The 20,641-nt window shown below is 55.8% G+C and overlaps 2 protein-coding genes across 4 annotated transcripts in view; one reads left to right on the forward strand and one right to left on the reverse strand.

Moving 5' to 3' along the window:
* CDH23 (cadherin related 23) overlaps nt 1-20,641 on the reverse strand; it is a 214,173-nt gene that overhangs the window by 17,432 nt on the left and 176,100 nt on the right. For all 3 annotated transcript variants that reach the window (XM_052798881.1, XM_052798877.1, XM_052798879.1), the window contains 5 exons: nt 19,808-19,936; nt 19,558-19,686; nt 18,051-18,278; nt 1,152-1,373; nt 950-1,069 (listed from right to left, as the gene is read on the reverse strand). In XM_052798881.1, coding sequence (XP_052654841.1) covers nt 950-1,069; nt 1,152-1,373; nt 18,051-18,278; nt 19,558-19,686; nt 19,808-19,936 — 828 coding nt within the window. The remainder of the gene's footprint in view (nt 1-949; nt 1,070-1,151; nt 1,374-18,050; nt 18,279-19,557; nt 19,687-19,807; nt 19,937-20,641) is intronic.
* On the forward strand, nt 3,036-14,224 carry VSIR (V-set immunoregulatory receptor). Its single transcript, XM_052798883.1, has 7 exons — nt 3,036-3,205; nt 8,063-8,518; nt 9,280-9,327; nt 10,723-10,830; nt 12,500-12,527; nt 13,006-13,193; nt 13,483-14,224. The coding sequence occupies exons 1-7, from the start codon at nt 3,142-3,144 to the stop codon at nt 13,518-13,520; spliced, it is 930 nt and encodes a 309-aa protein (XP_052654843.1). The 5' UTR covers nt 3,036-3,141; the 3' UTR covers nt 13,521-14,224.

Here is a 20,641-nt window from a genome sequence, read left to right on the forward strand (position 1 = left end):
GCTGCAGTTTTCCTGGGCCAGGAAGGCATCTCCAGCGGTATCAGATGCGCACATCTGAATGCTTCCTCTCAGCCCAAGCGTGGAGCACGGCACTGCCAGACTTGCGGGGACAGATTTTATCCATGGAAATCTTCCACACTGATATCTCCCCTTCAGTTTCTCTTTTTTCCTTTGCACACAAGAACTTATGTCCTTTCGGGTGACTCCAAAATGCTTGGCTCGATATCTGGGTGAGGCATAACGGTCCATGATAGGGAGCCAAGGCAGAAGATCTAACCGATCTCTTCCACCTGCGGACCCCAAAATCAAAGTGGGCATGGAGAATGTATGCTGTACAACCGATCAAATTTTGGTTTCGGTCACAAAAATAATCAGGGTATTCAATTCCTGCAAAACATTTGCTTTGGAGCTGTTAGTCTGCTCTCCCCACACTTCGAGCAGTGCACTGAGTTCAGGTCACCGTGGTCCAGGAAAAATGGAAGAGCTATAGAGAAAAGCAACACAAAAATGACTAGAGGCTTTAAATAACCTCCATACAAAGAATGAAAAAGGAATTTTAAAAGTAGATAAATAATCTGAGAAGATAAAGATGAAGCAGAAATTAATGCTATAGCAATGCCTTACTATCTACTGTCCCTTCAAGCAAGAAGGACCAAGGGGACATCTAAAGAAAACATAATGCAACTTAAAAGCAATTCTGGGAATTTCTTCTGTTTGTGTCTTTGCAGGACCAAATAATTGAGCTAATTAACCCGGGAGTGTCCTTTGCCCATGTCCCTATTTTGCAATGCCCATGAGGGAGCAGGGTGACGGCAACTGGGCAAACTGGCCGCAGTTGGGAAAAGCGACTGGTGACCACTGGGAAGGAGATGTGAAACTGCTTGTGTGAGGGGGAACTCCTCAACCTCGACGAGGCTGCAGTGTCGCAACCCCACTGGCAGCTCCCTACCGTGGTGGTTGATGTCAGCCGGCGCGAGACGATGGGGCACTGGTCGGTGGCGGTGATGATCAAGGTGTAGCGCCCGTGGCTGATCTCGTAGTCCAGCTCCTTCACTGTGCGGATCTGTCCCTGCAAGGCGAAGGGAGAGCGGCCGGGAGTGAAGGGAGCGGGACAGGGACACGGCCGGGATGGGGCTGGCATTCTTACTGACCGTGGCGCTGTTGATGTGGAAGGTACCCAAGATATTGCCTTCGGTGATGCCGTACGCAACCGTGCCGTTGGATCCCTCGTCGCGGTCCAGGGCCTGCACGGTGACGAGGCTGGCGTTGAGCGTGGCGGGACCTTCGTCGAGGGTCACCTCGTACAGCTGCTGCTGGAAAGCGGGAGCATTGTCGTTCTCGTCCAGGATGGTGACGTACACTGTGGTGGTGGCCTGTGGGACATGGGGACATCGTGTTAAGCACCGTAGAAAGATCGGCTCTGCAGCCTCTGGAGCTGGCTGGGGAAGGCTGGACCTGTCAAGGTCAATGACCAATGTGGGCTCAACCCTGCCAAAAGACACAAAACAGATGCAGGGCTCAAAATGAAATGAGCCATGGCTGCAGATGCATCTCCAGGTAACGGTTGGGTACAGAGATAAAGGTACAGAGATTAAATCACATCCTTGTTCCCAAGCAAAGCATGTCTCTGTGGGATCCCTCTCCTTTTCACCCAGTTTTTACTGTTGCTGGTCACACTGTGGCAGAGGGAAAGCCGGAGGCTGAACCCCATCGTGCCTTGCTGCCTTTGGAGGAGGCATGTGTGAGTCCTCACCTTGACGTTGGGGTTGTTATTACTGAGGGTGGCAACATGGTAGGATGGAAAATACCTGGACATGATGCTGCCGTGTCTCTGGGCAGGAACAAAAATGAGCATCTCGGACACACCGGACTGACCTCCCGTGGGTCCCATCACCTACCTGCTGACCACAATTTCACCACCAGTCAGGCTCAGCCTGTCCTGACACTCTTCCAGCTGTACCTGGCCTTGCACAGGCACTTGGATGTTCTTACTGAAGGCTGTCTTCTGGGTGTGTCACCATGGGGGCACACCTGGGGACAGAGAGGTGACAAAAGCATGCCACCCTGCCTAAGGGCTTAGCTCAGAGATGGGGGTCTCCGGACGATAAACCATTTTCTTGAAGTCTCTGGACTTTGTGCCTACACCTTCCCCAGCCACAAATTTCTTCCAGCCAGGCAAGGGTTACATTTTTGACGAGAGCACCACAGCCCCGTTTGCTGTAAAAACCACAAAGCCACAGTGCAATTAGCTCCTTTTCTATTACACTGCATGCTCCAAATTCAGAGCAAATTTTCCTGCCGTTTCCAAACCTCCACCTGTCTCCAGGCTCCACTTTCCAGGGAACACCGTGTTGAAATGAGGTGGCCCTCAGCTGCAGCCAGAGATTTTTTCTGATGCCTTTTGAATTTGAAGCGAGGCTCCAGGAGGAGTTATGCCCACGGTGCCACTTTGCTATTTGAGGGCAGAGTAAAGGCCTCCCCCTGTGTAAATGGGCTGTGGGAGGGGGATGCTTTGCTCCCCTTTTTTGGGGGGGGAAAGCTCCATTCCCTTCCCTGAGCTGGCACCGCTTTGAGTTACACTTCCCTGTACCTGCCTCAGGAGGGTTTCCGCCCGCCAGGTCCTCACAAACATGGGAAAAACAATAATTACAAGCAAAGTGCACTTTAACCAAGCAAGCCCCAAGGGATCGGCTCCTGCCGGAGAAGGGGTGGCGACCAGCACCCCAGCCCCTCACGGCTCAGCACCCACACGTCCCCCGGTACGGCGAGCATCCTCCTCAGCTACCTCCTGTGCACCCCGAAAACACACGCAGGGGTACCAGCTTGCTCCAAGCTACCCCCTGCAATGCTGTAAGGGGAAAAAAACCCAGCAGATGCACCCGCTGCTGCCCAAATGGGTAGGGACTGAAGTGTCACCCATCCGCAGGGTGCCCCGTTGGGGTGCCGCTGCTCCCCTCCTGGCCACCCACAGCTCCCTGCTGCATCTCACCTCCTGGGGGTGCTCGCAGTTCTCTCCATCGCTGCACGTAATATCTCAATGAAATTTCCTGTGTGTGTGCAAGTCCGGCTGCCGCTGCGGGGCTGCTCAGAGCGTACGGGTGGCTCTGTGGAGGTGAACTCCCTTCGGTCACCCCAGCCGCGATGGAGGTGACGTCCCCCCGGCCTGGGTTGCTGCTGGCCGCGCTCTGTCTGCTCGCTTCCCACGGTAAGCTCCAGCTTGCTTTCCTCTCCTCCCCGCTCAGAGAAACTCTCCTCGCTGGGGCAGAGCGTTCGCCCAGCCGGAGCTGTGCCTCGGCACAAGGAATTTGGGGTATTTTGGGGGTTATTTACTTTCTCACTCTGTGATTTTGGGGGGGGGGGCAGGGATCAAGCCAGCTTTTCACGCGATGCTGGTTGCGTCCGGGGAAAGGGGCCACAGGGGAGCTGCTGTTTTCAAACTCTGGGATTGTGTTTTCCTCTTTCCTCCTTCGCTTTGATCTAAAGTGCGTGGAAGGAAAGCAGCACCCCTTGTCCCTGCCAGCTCCTTGGTGGGGATCCCAAGCTGGAAAAGCCACCCTTCGTCCCCGCATGGCACTTTGCCCCGGCACTGCGGAGGTCCCTGGCTGCACCGCGGTGAAAGGAGCGGAGAGAGGCGGTTTGTGCAAGCAGGGCTGGGATGCTCTCTGTGGATGCTCCGCTCCACTGTAATTGCTGGGACGTGCCAGGCAGCTTCTCCGGGTGGGCAGCCGGCCGGGCCAGGACCGCCGTGTGCGTTCCCTTCTCTGAGCAAGTGCTTCCCAGAGCTGGAAGCTCGCCGGCCGCTCACCGGTGTGGCGGGGGGATGCTCTGGGAGGGGGCTGCTTCATGCCTGACTCTGCACCAGCCCTGGCAGGCAGTGTTTCCACACTGGGGCTCCAGGGCCAGGCAGTGAAACAGGGGCAGTGGCAATTAAAACCGCAGTTCGTCTGTGGCCAAAGGGTCAGAGAACAAAGCTGGGAAGGACCACGGTCCCCCCCTGCCCTGCACAGGTGGAGGACAAGCATCCTATCGGGCTTGGCTTTTCCCTCTGTCCTGGGATGACAAAGTGACCGCTTCCAGGATTTCTGCCATCGCATCTCCGGGAAGAAATGATGCCCTGCTGCAGCGGGGCAGGGAGTCCCTTCTTCTCTCTCCTCTGGGACAGCAAGGCTGGTGTGGATTGAAGCATGCTTTGTTTCTCATCCGAGACTCTCAACATCAGGGAATGATTCCCAGCATTTCTGTGGGGCTTTGGATTATTCCATTTATGCATCTGGGGTGCTGGGACTGAACAGCAGGCCTTCTGCAACGCAACAAGCTCGGACGCCGATGTTCAACGTGAGCCTGGTGCCAGAGGAACTGAGCTTTGTGCAAAAACGCGCTTGCCAAAACTTTCTGAACCCCCAGCTAATTTTAGCAGGGCTTGATGGAGAAGTAGCGCCCTTGGAGACATCCAGCTCCTACGTAGTTTGGGGATGCTGGCAGCTAGCTGGATGAGGAAGTGGCTCCTCTCCACCCAAGGGATGGCAGCTAAGCTGGGCTTTCCAAAATCACATCCCAAGCGCAAAGCTGGCGTTGTGACCCTGTCCCCGAGCCAGGGCTGTGCTGGGAGAGGAGCAAGGCAGGACCCTCCGGTGGCTGCAGCAGCTCCAGGCTGCTTTCCCCACGGCCTGGATGATGGGTACCCAGGGAGCAGCCCTGCTGCTGAAAAGCCATTTGGCTCCTCGGGATGCAGGAATGAGGACCATTAACACAGGCACCTCTGGCATCTTCAGTAAATTTTTTCTCTCCTTTTTCTTTCCTGCTGTAAGTACTTGGGCTGAGGTATGGATGCCCCTGCACATCTCACCTGGCTGATAACTCTGAAGCATAATGACAGCACAGTGGTGATGGGGCTTGTGGCACTTTCATGTCAGGCTGTTACAAAAGCTCCCAGAAAAAGAATTAAAGCCAGGTTCCTCGCTCGAGCACTGAGCAGCCGCTCTCTCTCTCTGGCAGCCCTTCTGCTGCGGCGGGTGAGCCCCTCCAAAGCCTGCAGCCCTCCCACCCAGATTTCCCTGGAGGAGAAAGAGGTGGCATGATGTGGAAATCACTTCTGTAAGTCACAGGAGTGTAAATCAAACACCTGCTTGCCAGAGTGGGGGACCAAAGTTAGGAGAAGCAGCCAGGAGAGGCTTTTGGTCACCGACCCAGAATTTGGCATGAAATCCTGTTTTATTTAAGCTGTTGGCTGGCAAAGCAACACAGCCTCCTCAGCATTAGCACTTTTTTGCATTTTGTTTTCTCTGAAAGGAGAGCTCCCAGGTTTCAAGGTAGGCAGTGGTGCCGGCACCGGGGATGTACCAGCGCTGCACTGGGCTCTGTGCCGCACCAATGCGATGCCACAGGTCAGAGCCGAAGATACCGAGGTGCCAAAGAGGAAGAGGGGCACTTTTGGCACCCACTTGAGACCTCCTCTGTCTTTACCAGATGGTGACAAGATGACAGCTCTTGGCTCGGACCTCGACGGGTCCAGGCTCTCTCAGCTGGAGATGTGCGGAGACGGGCATCTGGCTTTATTTTGGCATTTGCCAGCAGCACTGACTTCAAAGGGAACGGTCCGACCGGGGTGGGATGGAGCCAAACCTGGGGTCTGGGCATGGAAGAAGCCCACAGTGCCTGGGGGAGATTAAGATCCCTGAGCTTTAGTGTAAAGACGCCGACAGAAGACATTTCCTCCGGGCACCATCTGGCACCTAGCACAGCTTTAAAGCTTCGTTACATCTTGGGGAGGGAACAACAACTTCCCTGGCGCTGCTATAGGGCACACCATGCCTTGCCAGCTCTACTCCCCAGCTGTTTTCTCCTCCACTTGATGGCTTTTGGAAGCCTTTCCCTGCTCGGGAGAAAGAAGGGAAGTTGGTAATGCCGAAGGCTTCGCACACGTGGTAACCTCTGCCCCTCCCCGCGGCTGGGCGCTGCTGCCGAAAGCGTGGGCTGTGTTGACTTTCCATCCAGACGGTTCCCATCAAGCCCTGGGGGCGGAGGCTGGATGGTTTAGTAAGGCAGAGCTTTGCAAACTGCGCGGGGATGAGCGGGACGGCCCCCGTTTTATTTGGGGGGGTAGTGGTGGTGGAAAACAAAGACTCCCGTAGATACTTTTGCAAGGTGTTGGAAGTGCGGCTTCCTCCAATAGAGTCCTGGCTTCCCTTCCCCTGGCTCCCGGGGGAGCCCCGATGTGAATGGGGCACTTCCCGTTGCGGCAGGTATTGAGAAACACATCTGAGGTGCCTTTTGTGCTCGACGTGCTGGCGAGGACATGGGGGACCCGTTCCGCTGCCTGCCAAAACCCAGCCAGCCCGGCCGAGCGCCCCGGCCCCAGCAGCATCTGAGGATGAGGAGCAGTCAGGCCTCGAAAACAAATCTAAACGAGGCAGCGTTGAGCTCAGGCCACGCAAACCTCTGCTCCAGAGCAGCCCCGGGGATGTGCTGCTGCACCCGCTGTGGGGAGCAGGCTGAAGCGCCTGTGGGATGCCGCAGCGATTAACCGGAGCGGTTCGGCAAAGGTCACGCCGTCCCTGGCTCTGCGGGACTCCTTGGCACTGCGTGCTGCAGACTGGGAGGGGGGGTCCGATGGGGTAGATCCCTTCCCCAAACCCCCCCTCTCCCTGCAAAGCACCCTCAAGCAGGCTGCTGGGACCTGGGGGGCTTCATGGCTGTTCTTACGGGGCTCAGAGGTCACCATCGTCCTAAAAGCCATAAATAACCACGAGGGGTGGAAGGCACGGAGGACATTTTCGCTTTTGCTCTCTCAAGCGGAGCCCCACGCCGGGGCGGTGACACAGTGACCCCGCACGGAGGAGGATGCAATGGGGAGCCTCTCACCCGGCTGGATGGCTCCAGGCAGGCGCAGCACACCCCGCCTGTGATTGACGCCCGCTCGATATAGCAAATGAAAAACCTCAAAGCGAAACGGCGGCGGGGCTAATGGCACAACAGGATGTTAGCAAAATAAAAGAACGTCTTGTCCTCATACCGTCTTCTCTGTTGCAAACCAGCCCCGGGAACCTCTTTTTTTCTCAATAATTTAAAGAAAATGAACCTAGAATCTCCTTATTCTTCAGCTTTCAAAGGTGTCATTTGCAATTCTGCAAACACAAAGTGGTGGCGGAGCCAGAGCACCAGTCTTTGGTCTTTCCTCTCCTCTCATGCACGGCTCCCCTTACCCACCAGTACCCTCCACTGGTGTGCTGGGATGGGACCAGTAATGCCGCAGTACGCCCCTCGCTCCTGTGCCTCTGCCAGGCCTCCCGCCCACGTTTCGCAGCCGGCAGCGGTCAGGGATTTCTTTCTGAACATTGTTTTCATTTTCAAGCAGCTCCTCGCAGTCGGCATCGGCCAGTTCCCCCCTCTCCTCCCCAGGGGCTGAAAAACAAACAGGGTGGGACGCACTCCCCGCCTGATCTCGGGGGGCACGGGCTCCTCCTAGCTATTTTCTTTTTATTTTTTTTCCCTTTCTTTTTTTGCAGCTGGCTCAGCAGCACTTGCATTTCCTCATTCACGAGTCATACCCCGCTGCCCCGCTTCTCTTCTCATCCTCTGCATGCTTTGCAGAGGTCTGGTGCCCCGTAGCAGCCCCCCACCTCTCTGCCCCACACCTCTGCCAGCTCTGGGCAAACTTCTCCCTCTCCACTGCTATTAAAAGCTATGCTCAGCTATATTTAAAGCATGCCTCTCCTCCAGGGTTTATTTCTAGGGTGAAGTTGAGCTCCCAGTCCTGCTGGGATGTTGCTATAGAGCAAGCGAAGGGCTCATGCCACGCTTCCCATCTCCCTTGTCGTGGGATATTGGGAGCTCATGAGTTTTTCCTGCCCTAAGGGCAGGGGTGAAGTCCTTTTTCCCCTCTGCCTGCAGGCTGGTGTTGATGCTCTCCGATTGCTCTCTGCAACTCCTAGCCATTCCTCTGGCAACCTCGGTGGTGGGGTTTGCAGTGCTTGTTTGGGGAGGGATCCCCATTTTGCTACGAACTCAGGTTAAGGCCAGAACTGTAGGGTCTGACTCAGCCACCGTGCTTTCTCCCCGGCAGAAGGGCCAGCAGCTTTCCTGATCACCACCCCGTACTCGCTCTGCATCTGCCCCGAGGGCCAGAACGTCACCCTGACCTGCCGGATCACCGGTCCCCTCGCCGACCGCCACGACCTGCTCTACAAAACCTGGTACTTCAGCAGCAACGGCGACCAGAGCTGCTCGGAGAAGAAGCACATCCGCAACGTCACCGAGAAGGAGCTGCACCACGACCCGGGCAAGCACCACGAGCCACTGGGCAACGGCACCCAAAAATCCGCCCTCGGGGGGCAAGCTAATCATCACGGGGTGGAGTTTGTCCCCGACCACCACGGTGCCTTTCACATCGTGGTGATGAACCTGACGCTGCAGGACAGCGGGAATTACTGCTGCTACGCGGTGGAGGCCAGGCGGGAGCACGGCAAGCCCCACACCTTGCAGGTCGCTCATGGCTTCGTGGAGCTGCAGATCCAGCAAGGTGAGGGGGTCGAGGGGGGCCCCTGCCAGCCCCGCATCCATGCCAGGGTGCGTCGGGGCAAGGCAGCAGATGAGGGCTGGTGGGGGGGTGCAGCATCAGGGCTGGGGAGGCAGGGCAAGCTGATGCTGAAAGCCCAAGCTGTGTTGCAAGAGTCGAAGAGCAGCAGATGTTGAAGGTTTGAATTAGGGCCAGAGAGCATTGGAACATTTAAAAAAAAAAAAAAAAAGAAAGAAAAAAATAAATCAAGAGGCTGGAATGCAATAAAATCCATGCTACATAGTTTCACTGATCTTCTTCAACCTCTTTCTGGAAGAGAGGAAAACAAACCTCAACATAAAAGGAGCTGGCTGGTGGTTCAAGCCTGAGTGAGGGCTGCAAGCATTGCTAGGGATGCAGGGCTTGTAGATAACCTTGAGGCAGCAGCCCAGAGGGGGAGAGCTGCCCAGGGAGGCCCGAGATGGAGGGAAAGGCATCTCCTGTCCTTGATTTGCCACATAAGGATAGACAATTTTTCTTTTAGACCAAAAAAAAAAAGAGCCTGCACGGCCAGGGACAGGCTCTGCTGCCGCAAGGGAAAAGGGGTCTTGCAGCAGGAATTTCAGTGTAAGCTTTCCAGGATTAAACTCTCGCATTTGGGATGCTCTGGGCTGATTTTCTCAATACTGGTGAGCAAAGGCAAGCACAGCTAGCAGGTGCGGGAGCTCTGTGGTACCTGAGCGACTCCTTTGAGATCTAACACGCTTTTCTCTTCTCCTCTGCAGGCAGAGGAGGGCTTCAAAACTGCACATTTCATACTACCACCAGCAAAGGTAAAGGGAAAAAACCTCTTTCTCCAATGCACTGCTCGCCATCCTGGCCCGTGTATTTATTTCCCCAGGGACCGCTGCTTGCTATAAACACACCAGTGTCCCGATGCAACCTCACGGTCAGGTGTCAGGAGGCTGATTTCTGAGGTTGTCCCCACAGGCTGCATCTGACAGGCACGTCATCAGGCTGAGGAGAGCCTCCTTTGGCCCGTCACCTGGACATGACTGTCCTGAAGCCCCTGGAGATCATTCACCCTGTGGTTATAAAGCACCTGAGCCCCCCCCCCCCCCCCCCGCCAAAACATGATCAGGGATTTAGCAGCCACTGCCATGAGCAGATGGGAAGGGACAGAAAGGGAAAGAGTTGCAGGAACCTCTTGCAACACCCTGCCGCCATCCTAAGCCCATGCCACCTTGTCCCGAGCAGCGATGCTCTAGCAGGAGAAACCCAAATCTTGATTGAGCGCTCAGACAACATGAGGCTCCCTCAGCGCTGTGTCTAGACGCTGGAGGTGCCCACAGTTCGCTATGCAGGTGGTTTCTCAGTGGGTCGCTCTGTCTATCCCTGTTTGCAGGCTGCTAAACGGGCAGATTTTGCTAAAATTGGTTTGCAGCATGGCTGGGGCCATAGGAAACTGCCCCCTGCTCCCGATGAGTAGTGCTTTCTGTCTCAAAGCCTCAGTCTCAAGTGCTGGAACACCCTGTCCTGCCAGGCAAAGAAGAAAAGGGGAAAAAAAAAAATCCGCCCTCAAAACACCACACCCAGAGCAAGATGCTGCTTCCCCAGATGGATGTGCAGGAGAGGAGGGCTTGAGCTGAACCTGCCCTTGATTTAGGCAGCCCTTGACCTGCCACAAGCCATCCCACATGGACCCTGATGGCCACAAAAGTGCCCACAGGCTGCCAGCCTTTCTGGGGAGCCTCCATGGGTAGTGTTCTCCAGGGGCACGTTCGTTAGCAGAGGCCTTGCGTAACGAGCCCTTTGATTCCCGAGTACTTTGAAGCAGCCTGATTTTGACGAGCCAGCTGTGGGTTGGAGTCAGCACACTTTGAAATCGCTGGGAGCCTTTCTGCTGACTTCAGAGGGCTTTATCAGGGCCCCTGCTTCTCTCCTCATATCTAGAAGACCAAAGAAAGACCTTGGGATGTCCTCCAGCAATGAAGGACTTTGGTCAAGGTCCTAAACCGATGCCTCAGAGCTTATCTCCGCAACCAGCACGGCATCCCAGCGCGAATCCCTCTAGGAGCGGACCGCCCGCGCGTGCCGGAGCCGCATCGCATCAGGTGTGGGGCAACGCCGGCGTTGCCCTGTGCTTCTGGTACGGCTTGAGGAAACCGAGGAAAAGCAAAGCGAACCCTCCCTACTGCCCACTCCAGCTCTGCTCTCTTCTGTTGCAGATATCACAGCTGCCGCGCTGGCAACGGGCGCCTGCATCGTGGGCATCCTCTGCCTGCCCCTCATCTTGCTCCTGATTTACAAGCAGAGACAAGCCGTCAGCAGCAGACGTACGTACCCTCCCCTCGCCAGCCACCGGCGGGGACACCCATCTCGCCTCCCGGGCTGCGTCAGCATGGCCTTTATGGGACGGGACATGTTCCGCTGGGGTCGGCTGGTTTGGCTCTCCCGAGTCCCACGGGTACCGTGGAAGGTGGCCCAAAGACAGGTCCCTGCCAGGTGCCTCCTCCAAAAGTGTCCTGGGAAGGGGCGGGCATGCCTGCAGGCTGCCGGCAAGGAGTGTGGGGTAGGAGGGGGACACACGCGGTCCGCAAGACACCCCGGGAGCGTGCTGGGGGCACTGAGGCAGCAAAGATGCTGCCAGGCCCCCTCCCCGCTGAGCCCTTTCCTCCCCATCCACTGCGAGAGCTGGCTCATTTACTCATCCCTCCCTCCACCACACAGCTGAAATAGAAGCTTTACCTCCTAAGTGACTGAAAAAGCCTTATTTGTGCTTTTTCTCCCCCTGTCTTTAAAAAAAGCCCTTATAAGTCTATGGCAATAGGACTGCAGCAAGCCAGGTGTCCCCCCACTGCCCCAGCCCTAGAAAATCAGGCAGTGCTGAGATGAAGCCGGCTGCCAGCTCCTGCCCATGCCTGGCTTGCAGTGATTTCAGTAATTAAGCAGAAAGGGGCACCACCTTAACCGGCAGAGCCGTTTCATCAGGCCTTGGGCAAGCCGGGGGCCCTGTGGTTTCTCTCACCGAGCTTGGTGGGCGGCTGTGCCGCTCTGAGCAAACCCTTTGGAGAAGTGGTTTTTTTTGCAGCAGCAGTGGGCACAACGCCAGCCACGAGAACGGGAATTGCACTTTCGACATCCGTCCCCAGCCGAAAAGACTGGCCGCATGCCTTCACGCATCCATTTTGCCGTGGCTGGGGTGCAGCTCCCCCACCCCGTGCTGCAAATTGTCACCTGGATGCTATTTAACCCAAAAGGGAAGGCAAAACCCAGAGGGGATTTGCTCCTGGGGTGTCTCAGACCAGGTTAGCTACAGGTTATTTCCACTGGGCGCTTTCCATCGGCACAGTCTGGGCCAAAACTTGTGCGCCTGGGCTCGGGATGCTCGCTGTACAGCCGTCTAGCACGCCCGAGTAACACGGGCTGTGGGATCTGCTGTGGCAAAGGGGATGAGGAAATAAATAACATGGTGCTGCACGGACAAACACAGGGGCAGCCAAACGCTAGGGCAGGGTTTTGCAGAGCCCTGGGAGGGTGTCACAGGTGGGTGGTGGGTGCGTCTGGGCACGAGCGGGGCCGGGCTGCAGCCCCGGCATCGCAGCTGCACCTTGCCTTGCCCCGCACCGGCAGAATCACCTCCTTCCCCCTTCTTCGGAGCTTATGGTTTCAATCTGGGAGGAGGCTGGGCTGGGGAGTGAACAAGGCAGGAGATGGCAGGGATGCGGAGAAGGAGGTTTGGGAGCAAAGAAGAGGCTGATGTTAAAGAAGGGGGAAAGGGAGGGAGGAATGCAGAGGAAGAGGAGGAACTGGACACCAGAAAACAGCACTGTTTTGATGTTCTTCCGTGGCCCGACTCTTGGGTACGTGAGCATCTACGTGACGTACTTTTGCAACCAGATTCTCTAGCTGGGACGCGATATCCTGCCACAGTGTGGCAGGGTCTGGGTTTGACACTGGGCTTCACGCTGCCAGCACTCACACCAACCGTTTTGTCTTTGGCAGGTGCCCATGAGCTTGTCAGGATGGACAGGTGAGGAAACCCACGTGCTTCCAGCTTTCCCCAAGCTCCTCGCACCCCCTCTGCCCACATCCCGGACCCCACAAGGGTCTTTGTCCTCTCCTCCCCTCCCCTTGAAGCCAGCGTGTGCCCTCAGCCCAGCAGAGCGAAGGGGATGCTGGTGGCACCCACGCCTGGGGTCCTGTCCCTCTCCGGGCAGCCGCTGTTTCTCTTCCCTTCCTCTGAGTGGGAAGTGTCTCCTTTCTTTTTGCCTGTGCCAAGGCATGCATCTCCCCATGCCCCAGGAGAGCTCGAAACCACGGTGCCTTTTGGCTAAGCTTTCCCCCCTGCGCCGGACTCCCCGCTTGCTCTCAGCTGAGGTGCCACCACCTGAACCTGCTCCCTGTCCTGCTTGGTTGTTCCCAGCACTCAGCCAAAACCCTAGGGATAAAAAAAGCTCCTGAAATAAAAATGCAAATCCCCACCCCTCACACTCTCTCCTCTCCCGCAGCAGCGCCCAGGGCATCGAAAACCCCGTCTTCGAGGCAGTCCCCTCGGCGAGCACGGAGCCGCGGCCCCGACCCCAGCTCTCCTACATGGCCAGCCGGCAGCCCTCCGAGTCTGGCCGGCATCTGCTCTCCGAGCCTGGCACCCCCCTGTCCCCCCCCGGCCCCGGGGACTGCTTCTTCCCAACGCTGGGTGAGCGACCGGTGATGCTGAGCCCTCATGGGGACCACTGCGGGAGGGGTGGGAAGGAAAGGGGCAGCGGCAGAGGGGGTGGTGGTGAACGGGAAAGAGGGCTTTAAATACCAGCTGCAAATTTTGTATTATGTGGGACATCAAGTCCCAGACCTTTGAAGACGGGAAGGACCCAAAGCCTCTGTTTTAAAAGTGCAAAAAAAGTGCAAAAAGCAGAGTTTGGCCACTTCCCGAGGCATATCACTGCAGCTGCAAGCTGGACTAATACCCCCGGTCTGTCCTTTTCCAGATCCTGTTCCCGACTCACCAAATTCCTTGAAAGCCTAAAGACCCAGGAGGAAACCACACGCCCCAGCCGCAGCCGGGAGAGGCCAGGCAGCCACCACGCCATCCTCGCCCAGCCAAGACCCCCGGGAGGGCAGCATGGCCACGGGCAGCAAAGTCTTAAAAAATGAAGCCGAGTGCAGGAGCCCTGCCCTTGCCTCCTGTCCCGGCTCTGCCCTGGGGCTGGAAGTGAACCTCTTTTGCCAGGATTTCAGTTTTTAACTACTTATTTCTATGGAGAAGAGCATGTCTCTGTACTGCTCACGTTTTACGGACTAGCTAAAAATTGGGGATGCAGGGAAGGAAGGATGACCCGCACCTGCAAACTTCCCCAAGGATTTAACTTATTGCCAGGAGTTCAAGCTCTGCAACATCAACCTGTTTCTGCATCTTTGACTGAACATCCTCTCTGGGAGTGGATGGTAAAGTACCTTATCCACCGTGAGACAAAACAGGGTCACCGGCCAGCCTTGTACTCCATTTTTCTTTGCAAAACAGGAAGGAGAGAGGCTCCCTGCCGCTGATGGAGCCCTCCTTCCCCACCAGCCTTTTGAGACAGCCACGGACTTGCGAGGCTGCCGCGTTTTCAGCTGGACACGTGTCAGGAGGAGCCTTATTTCTGCTGCAATTTTATCCTCGGCTTGGGATCGGGGGAATTTATCTTTCTGTTTGTTTCATTATCAGTGCTGATTAAAAGAAAAAAGGGATGTTTATGGTTTTTGTTTGATTTTTTTTTTTAATGTCTGTAAATTAGAAAGTTCATCTGGAGGGTTTTGGAGGATGTTCCCGTGACATGGCCAAGAGTCCTTGCGGAGAGGTGGAGGCACGGGAGCACCCAGTGGGTGGTGGGAAACCCTCCGGCTGGCTTCCCCCCATCCTCCTGGGGGCAGCACGGCCAGAGCAACCATCCCCGGGACCAACCTCCTTCAGCCACGCCGGAGGACCCTGCGATGCCCTGGGGCACATGGGTGCCCTCACAGCATCCTCCGTCCGAACGCAGCACCCTGGCATTGCTTATCCAAAAGAAGCCATGGGTCAGGCTCCAGCATGACTCAGCCCATGGCAAGGAGATAAAACCTTGTGGTAGACACTGTTACTCAAAAGGTGTGTTCGGTTTTTTTCTCTTGCTTCTACTTTTGTTGTAAAATGGGGAAAAAATTGCCACTAGAAAAACATAAACATTAGTCATACCAAAACAGCGTCAGACCTGAGCAATAGCCGTACCAGGCAGCGTGCCCGGGCAGAGCATCCCCGGCAGCACGCCGAATTTTCACACTACGTAGCTGGAGGAAACAGCGTGTGCCTCTGCAATGGGCCGGGGACACCCTGGCCCGCTGCAGGATTTGATTAATCCGGCATTGGCTTCAGCGAGAGCAACTTCAAGATAGTCTGGCCGCAGGCAGAGGGATAAAGGAGAAGCCAGCACCAATGCCCCCACCGCGGATGTAACTTCCTGAGCACGGGACTCGGGCTTTATTGCCAGCCGCGGCTCGGCCCCTTTCCCGGCTTTTCTGGGGAAGCTCGCCCAGTGCCTCCAGCGCTTCCCTCTCCCCATCCCAGCAGCTGCAGCCGGAAAGGCACGCAGGGGATTTGCCTGCCTGCAGGTCCTAACCGCTTTGAAACCCTCTCTGAGTCTCTCCGTTTGCTAACAAATGCGCTGTTTGACAACAGAATAAAGCTTTGTTGGAAACAGGTTTCTCTCTGTGCTGCAGGAATCCCATTTTTTGGGATGCCCTGTGCTGCAGGCAGGTGCGGTGGGTGGCAGACGTGAGCTGAGCAGCCACGTTCTCTGCCAGAGGCGCTGGTGCGGCACGTCGGGGCACTGCGTGGCATCAGGGACTGTTTCCCACCTGGAAAGCTCACCAGAAGGAAAACTAAAGACTTTTAGGGGAAAGAGGTGATGGCTACCCAGCGTTTTACACATGCTGGAGCAGGAGCCCTGGCACGCTGGGTGCTGGCACCCCACCTTGGCCCCCACCACCGGTGGAGAAGACAGCACAGCGCTGCACCTTCGGGCAGGATGCTTACGGTGAAGGTGACCCAGCAAGATGCTTATGCCCTCACGGACCTTGCCGGGTCCCACCAGCTCTTGCAAGTGCCTGGCGTGGGAACGCGCGTCGAGCTGGCTCCCCGCTGCCGGCTGTTTTCCGCTGCATCAGCACTCGGGGCTTCGTTCATGAGGAGCTGCCGTGGTGCTTCACCTGAACTCTTGTTTTGGAGTAGGTGGATGGGAACAGAAACTGCAGAGGCTGAAGCAGTCCTGGCTGGGAGCGGCTGCGAGATAGGCATCTTGGCAGTGAGGAGCGGATTTGCTGATCCACCCTGCCTTGCTGCAGCTGCTGGTGCCCGGGTCTGCGAGTGCCAGAAGGAGCCTTACTCCGGTGCACGTGGGTGCTGCAGCTTCCTTGGGCAGACATTCTTCCTTCTGCTGCGGGAAGCATCCCAAAGACTCCGGAGCAGGGCCAGCCCTTGGGGAGGTGCAGCTGCAGGCTTGCACCAGGGTCAGACAGAGCCTGGGTGACACCTGCAATTCCCACGCAAGGACACCTCGACCTTCCAGTTGCAGCTCACCAGCTTGTGAAGGTTTTCTTTCCTGCAATGCTTTCTGGGGCAAATGCTTTCCTTTTGGCATCAGCACTTTACCATTTTGCCCCTGCGTTTCCAGCTCCCAAGAGGACGGCCAGTATTCCATGCACCCTTGCTGTCCTGGGTGTCACGGATCACTGTGGGACTTCCGAGTCCTCTCCCAGCAATGTCTCCTCTGCCTCTCCCATACTCAGAAAGCCAAATCTTGAAGCACACGAGGGGATGTACGAGTTACAAACAATAAATCCCTTTTGTGTATCATTGCATCAGCCTAGACTTACTTGTGAAACCAAAGTTTCTGGTGGGTGACAAACTCCCAACAGACATCACCCAGGCATGAGGCCAGCAGTCAGCAAGCGACATGCAGGGCAGCCTTTCACAAGACCTAAGCATCCTCAAGCTCCGAAAAGGGCCAAACCTCTTCTCTCCGCTCCGGAATCAGGTCACTGGATGCTTTGTTTCGCTACAGCGTGGCGGGATTTTGATCGTCGCTGCTGGCATAACTTGCGCCGGTGACGTGGTGGTCACGCAGCAGAAACCCTGAGGATAAGCGAGGCTGCTGGGACACCGCTCTGGCAGCGTGAAGCGATAAGCTGTGTCACTTGTCCTCTCCGGCACTGGGAAGGCAAGAGGGCATTGCCATGGCAATGGGATTTGCCGGCTCGGCACATGGCATTCCTCACCAGGGCAGCATCAGCGATGCTCCCAGGGCGCCCGGGCAATGGGGACAAGGAGGAGCTGGTGCTATCGAGTGCTACAGTTACACAAAGCTGCCTTCTCTCATTCTGGAGGAAGAGTCTTACCTAGATTTAAGCCGCCAGCAGTTGCACGGTTTAAGAAAAAGATGGTGTTGCAGAAGCAAGCATGTGAACTACCTAGCAGGGAGGAGTTGAGGTGCAAAGCCTGAAGCGAGAGTTGCAAGCCGCAGTTTGCACTGCTGATTGCAACCTGTTTCCTCAAAATGTAGAGCAGGGCTTTGCAGCGAGAGCTCTGCTGGGAGATCAGAGAGATGGCAAGAGATAGCAGGTGGAGGTGGGGGAGAGGAAGGATGGCAGGGTGTCGCGTGGGGTGTCACGCCTCCCCGTGTCACAATTTGGGCTTGCTTTGTGGACACAGGCACTCGCTCACCCCCACAGAGCCGTGGGGTTAGGAAGGACTCGGGGCTGGAAAATGCCTCAAACGTTATTTGCTCTTTTGACTCTCCCACACCAGAGTCTTCCTTAAAGGCACGAATAACGAGACTTGAAATTCGTGGAGTGGGGAAGGTGCGAGGGAGAGAAGACAGGCACTCTGGCACACTGGTAGCTAAAAAGCAAGGCAGCCACCTCCCCAGGCCAAAGGATGATGGACGGGGTCTCATATCAGCCCCCAAACACATGCCCAGACCCCGCTTATTGCGGGCAGGGCACTCTGAACGGCAGCAACGCAACCAAAGAGCTGCCCAAATCTCGCATGGTGGGGACCACAACAGCTATAGTGGTAATTACTGGAGCTCTTCTGATTTGCAAGCACCAGAGCAGACACACATCGGTCCACGGTGAGCTGAACCATGGTTCAGCTGCTGCTCCAGCCACCCCCTGCCTTGAGATGGGTGAGCAACAGCCCAGGACCTTTCAGACTCAGAGTGTGAGCAGGACAACTCCTGCAGCCGCCAGCACGCTTGCCCGTTGGGATGCTCTTGATATTTTTGGCATTTACAGATGGGAGACGGCACCTCCCCAAACGACTGCAAGAGAGGGTCCTGCAGGACCAGGCGCCGAAGGAGGCTCTGGCTCAAACCTGTACTCAGCAGGTTTGGACCCCGAGTCATAACCCAAATGGACTGGTCACTGAAACATCGTGCCCTGTGCCTGTTCCCCCCTTTGTGCTCGATGTCTCAATGCTAAGCTCGTTCCCGCAGTGCTGCCCAGCTCCACCCCCCCCCAAAAGCACATTTTGGTGGCTCACCGACAGGGAGGGGTTGCCCTCGTCCTCGACGGTGACCACCAGGCGGTAGAAGCTCTGCCGCTCGCGGTCTGGCGGGGAGGGACGGGTGGCGATCTCGCCGGTGACGCGATCCATGCGGAAGGTCAGGTCCTCGTTCCCGCGGGTGATGTAGTAGGAGAGGACGCTGTTGAGGCCGGCGTCCCGGTCGGTGGCACGTACCTGGACCACCGCCGTGCCACCGCCGACGTTCTGCAGGGGGAGATGGTGGGGTGAGCAGCAGAGATACACGACATAAATCGCATGCGCCTCATAATATATAAAATATATAATTAATAACATAATTCTAATATAGAGAGGGGTTTTTCCAGGCATTGCGGTGCTTGAGGCTCCAAACTCACTGCCCTGACACCCAGCAGCCAAGCAGAAGGCTGCTCTCCCTCACCAGCTCCTGGATGCTGTTTTTGCAGTGCTTATTGCAAATGATGTTTTATTAATAAATGCATCTTTGTGCAAAAAGTTAACCAAGGCTACTGGCCCTGCAACGGACAGCTCAGCTGATAATCAGCCACAGGCTTAGCGATGGAAGGCTCTGCCCTTTCCTTGAGTACCCAGATCTTTTTTGGTTTGAAACTCTGAAGTTAAATGTATTTTCTACATTAGATTTAAAAAGAAATGGAATAAAACTAACAGGCGACATTTGCTGTTAAGTCACCAAAGCCAGCTGCCGCTGCATGCTGGAATTGCACCTCTTTTTCCATATGTTACAACATCTCCCATTTGTTGCAATGAAGGAGTTTGATTTCCTGCCGCAGAAAGCTGCGCATTAGGTCCTATCTAGGCTGGCACAGCCTGGGAGAGTGTAAAAACCAGTGTGTGTGCAAAGGTGAAGGCTGTGTAATGGACTCAGAGCTCGGCTAATTATTTTTGGATAGTCCCATTACGGGGGAAATCAAAACAGAAATTCTGTTCTTCAACCAGCTCTGAACATGTATTAAATAGATAAGAAAATCCTAACAGGGCAATAACTTTAATGCAAAGCTATTAATCATGAGCACCACTTCCTCACAGCTAAGTGTCACTGGCTATTACTCGTATTTCATTTTTCATCATCAAATTGAGAACCCCCCCGGTCCAGGAATTAAACTGTCAGGAAATAAGTTGTCTTTTCTCACGCCTGATTGTGTTTTATTACTTAATTATCTAGCTCTTGCCGAGCTGCTTCCTGAAAGTAATTCCTATTCGGCACCGCGCCGCCTCTTGTGTCATTTCGGTGGCATTTCCATGGGCGTGTAGCCACTTCTCCTTCCTCCTGGTCCCTGCAGCCTCATGGGCTTAAGTTGCCTGCAGAGCTCTCTCCTAGCCCAAAACGAGGAGGCCATCACAGGTGGGGGCTTGCAAGGGGCCAGCAACCCTTAAATGACCCAAGGTGAGGTTTGCAAGGGGCCACCAATGGAGTTGTCCCCACCTGCCTTGTGGCAAGACCTCACCTTGGGAGGACGGAAGGAGAGGAGCGGGGCTGCGTGCTTACCTCGCTTACGCTCACGTTGTAGCCGAAGGGGCTGTCGATGATGGGGGGGTTGTCATTGACGTCGAGGATGTTCACTCGCAGAGTGTGCTCCTTCCTCCGGGGAGGCACGCCGCCATCCGAGGCTTGGATCTGCAGTTGGGGATGGATTTTCAAACAAATGCTCTTTTTAAGCTCACAGCCCCAGGAAAATAGCCTCGATGCTCAAACCAGAAGAAGCCCAAGCAGGTAAGCGGAGTGGTTTGGTGCTTACCCGTAAGGTGTAGTGATCCAGCAGCTCCCGGTCCAGCGGCCGTGCCACAAACACCTCGCCATAGGTGGTGTTGGTGGTACGGATCTCGAAAGCCCGGCCAATGTTCCCCGATGTCAGTGAGAAAGTCACCTGGAAATGTCACCGGGAAATAAAAAAAGGGCAGGCAATAGGATGCTGTGAGGAGGAAGGAGAGAGAGGAGACCCTACAATTATAAACCCAGCATTGTCTCAGGAAGGCTCTGAGCGTTTTAAAAGGTCCACAGATGTTGAGCTCCATAGATGTCCTGGCTAATTGCAGCCACCCCAACCATGGGCCAAACCCGGTCTCATCCGGTGCTAGCAATGTTTTGGTATTAAGGTTGGCATGGAGCATGTGGCAGGTCCCTTTCAGACACCAAAGCAAGACGGTGGCTCACTAACAGACCCCAAAATCCCAGACCTGACTCTGAGGGTGTCAGAGCAGAGTCCCCCTGATTTCCAGCCCTGCCTGCAGGAGCAGGACTTGGCCTGTGACATCTCAGACAGAAACTGCAGCGAGAGCAGATGGGACCTCATTAACGCCTCTCTGCGTGGTAAAGAAAATAGCAAGCGGCAGAGAGCTTCCTGCTCAGCCTGCCAAGGGCTTCGCTGCCGTTCCCCGTGGTGGGAGAGGCCACAGCTGGTTTTCAGATTGCCGGGCTCCTTTTGACACATGTCCCGCAGAGCTCTTTGCCCCAGACAGCCCAAGGACGAGTGTTTTCCTCTCCTGCAGGCACGCCTTGACCGGGGAGCGCTGGTACCCGCTGCACAAACATCCCCAGCACCACCGGCGTCAACGACCAGCCTTTGCTTTCG

Source organism: Harpia harpyja, chromosome 10 (genome assembly GCF_026419915.1).
Source record: "Harpia harpyja isolate bHarHar1 chromosome 10, bHarHar1 primary haplotype, whole genome shotgun sequence".
In the NCBI taxonomy this organism is placed as follows: domain Eukaryota; kingdom Metazoa; phylum Chordata; class Aves; order Accipitriformes; family Accipitridae; genus Harpia; species Harpia harpyja.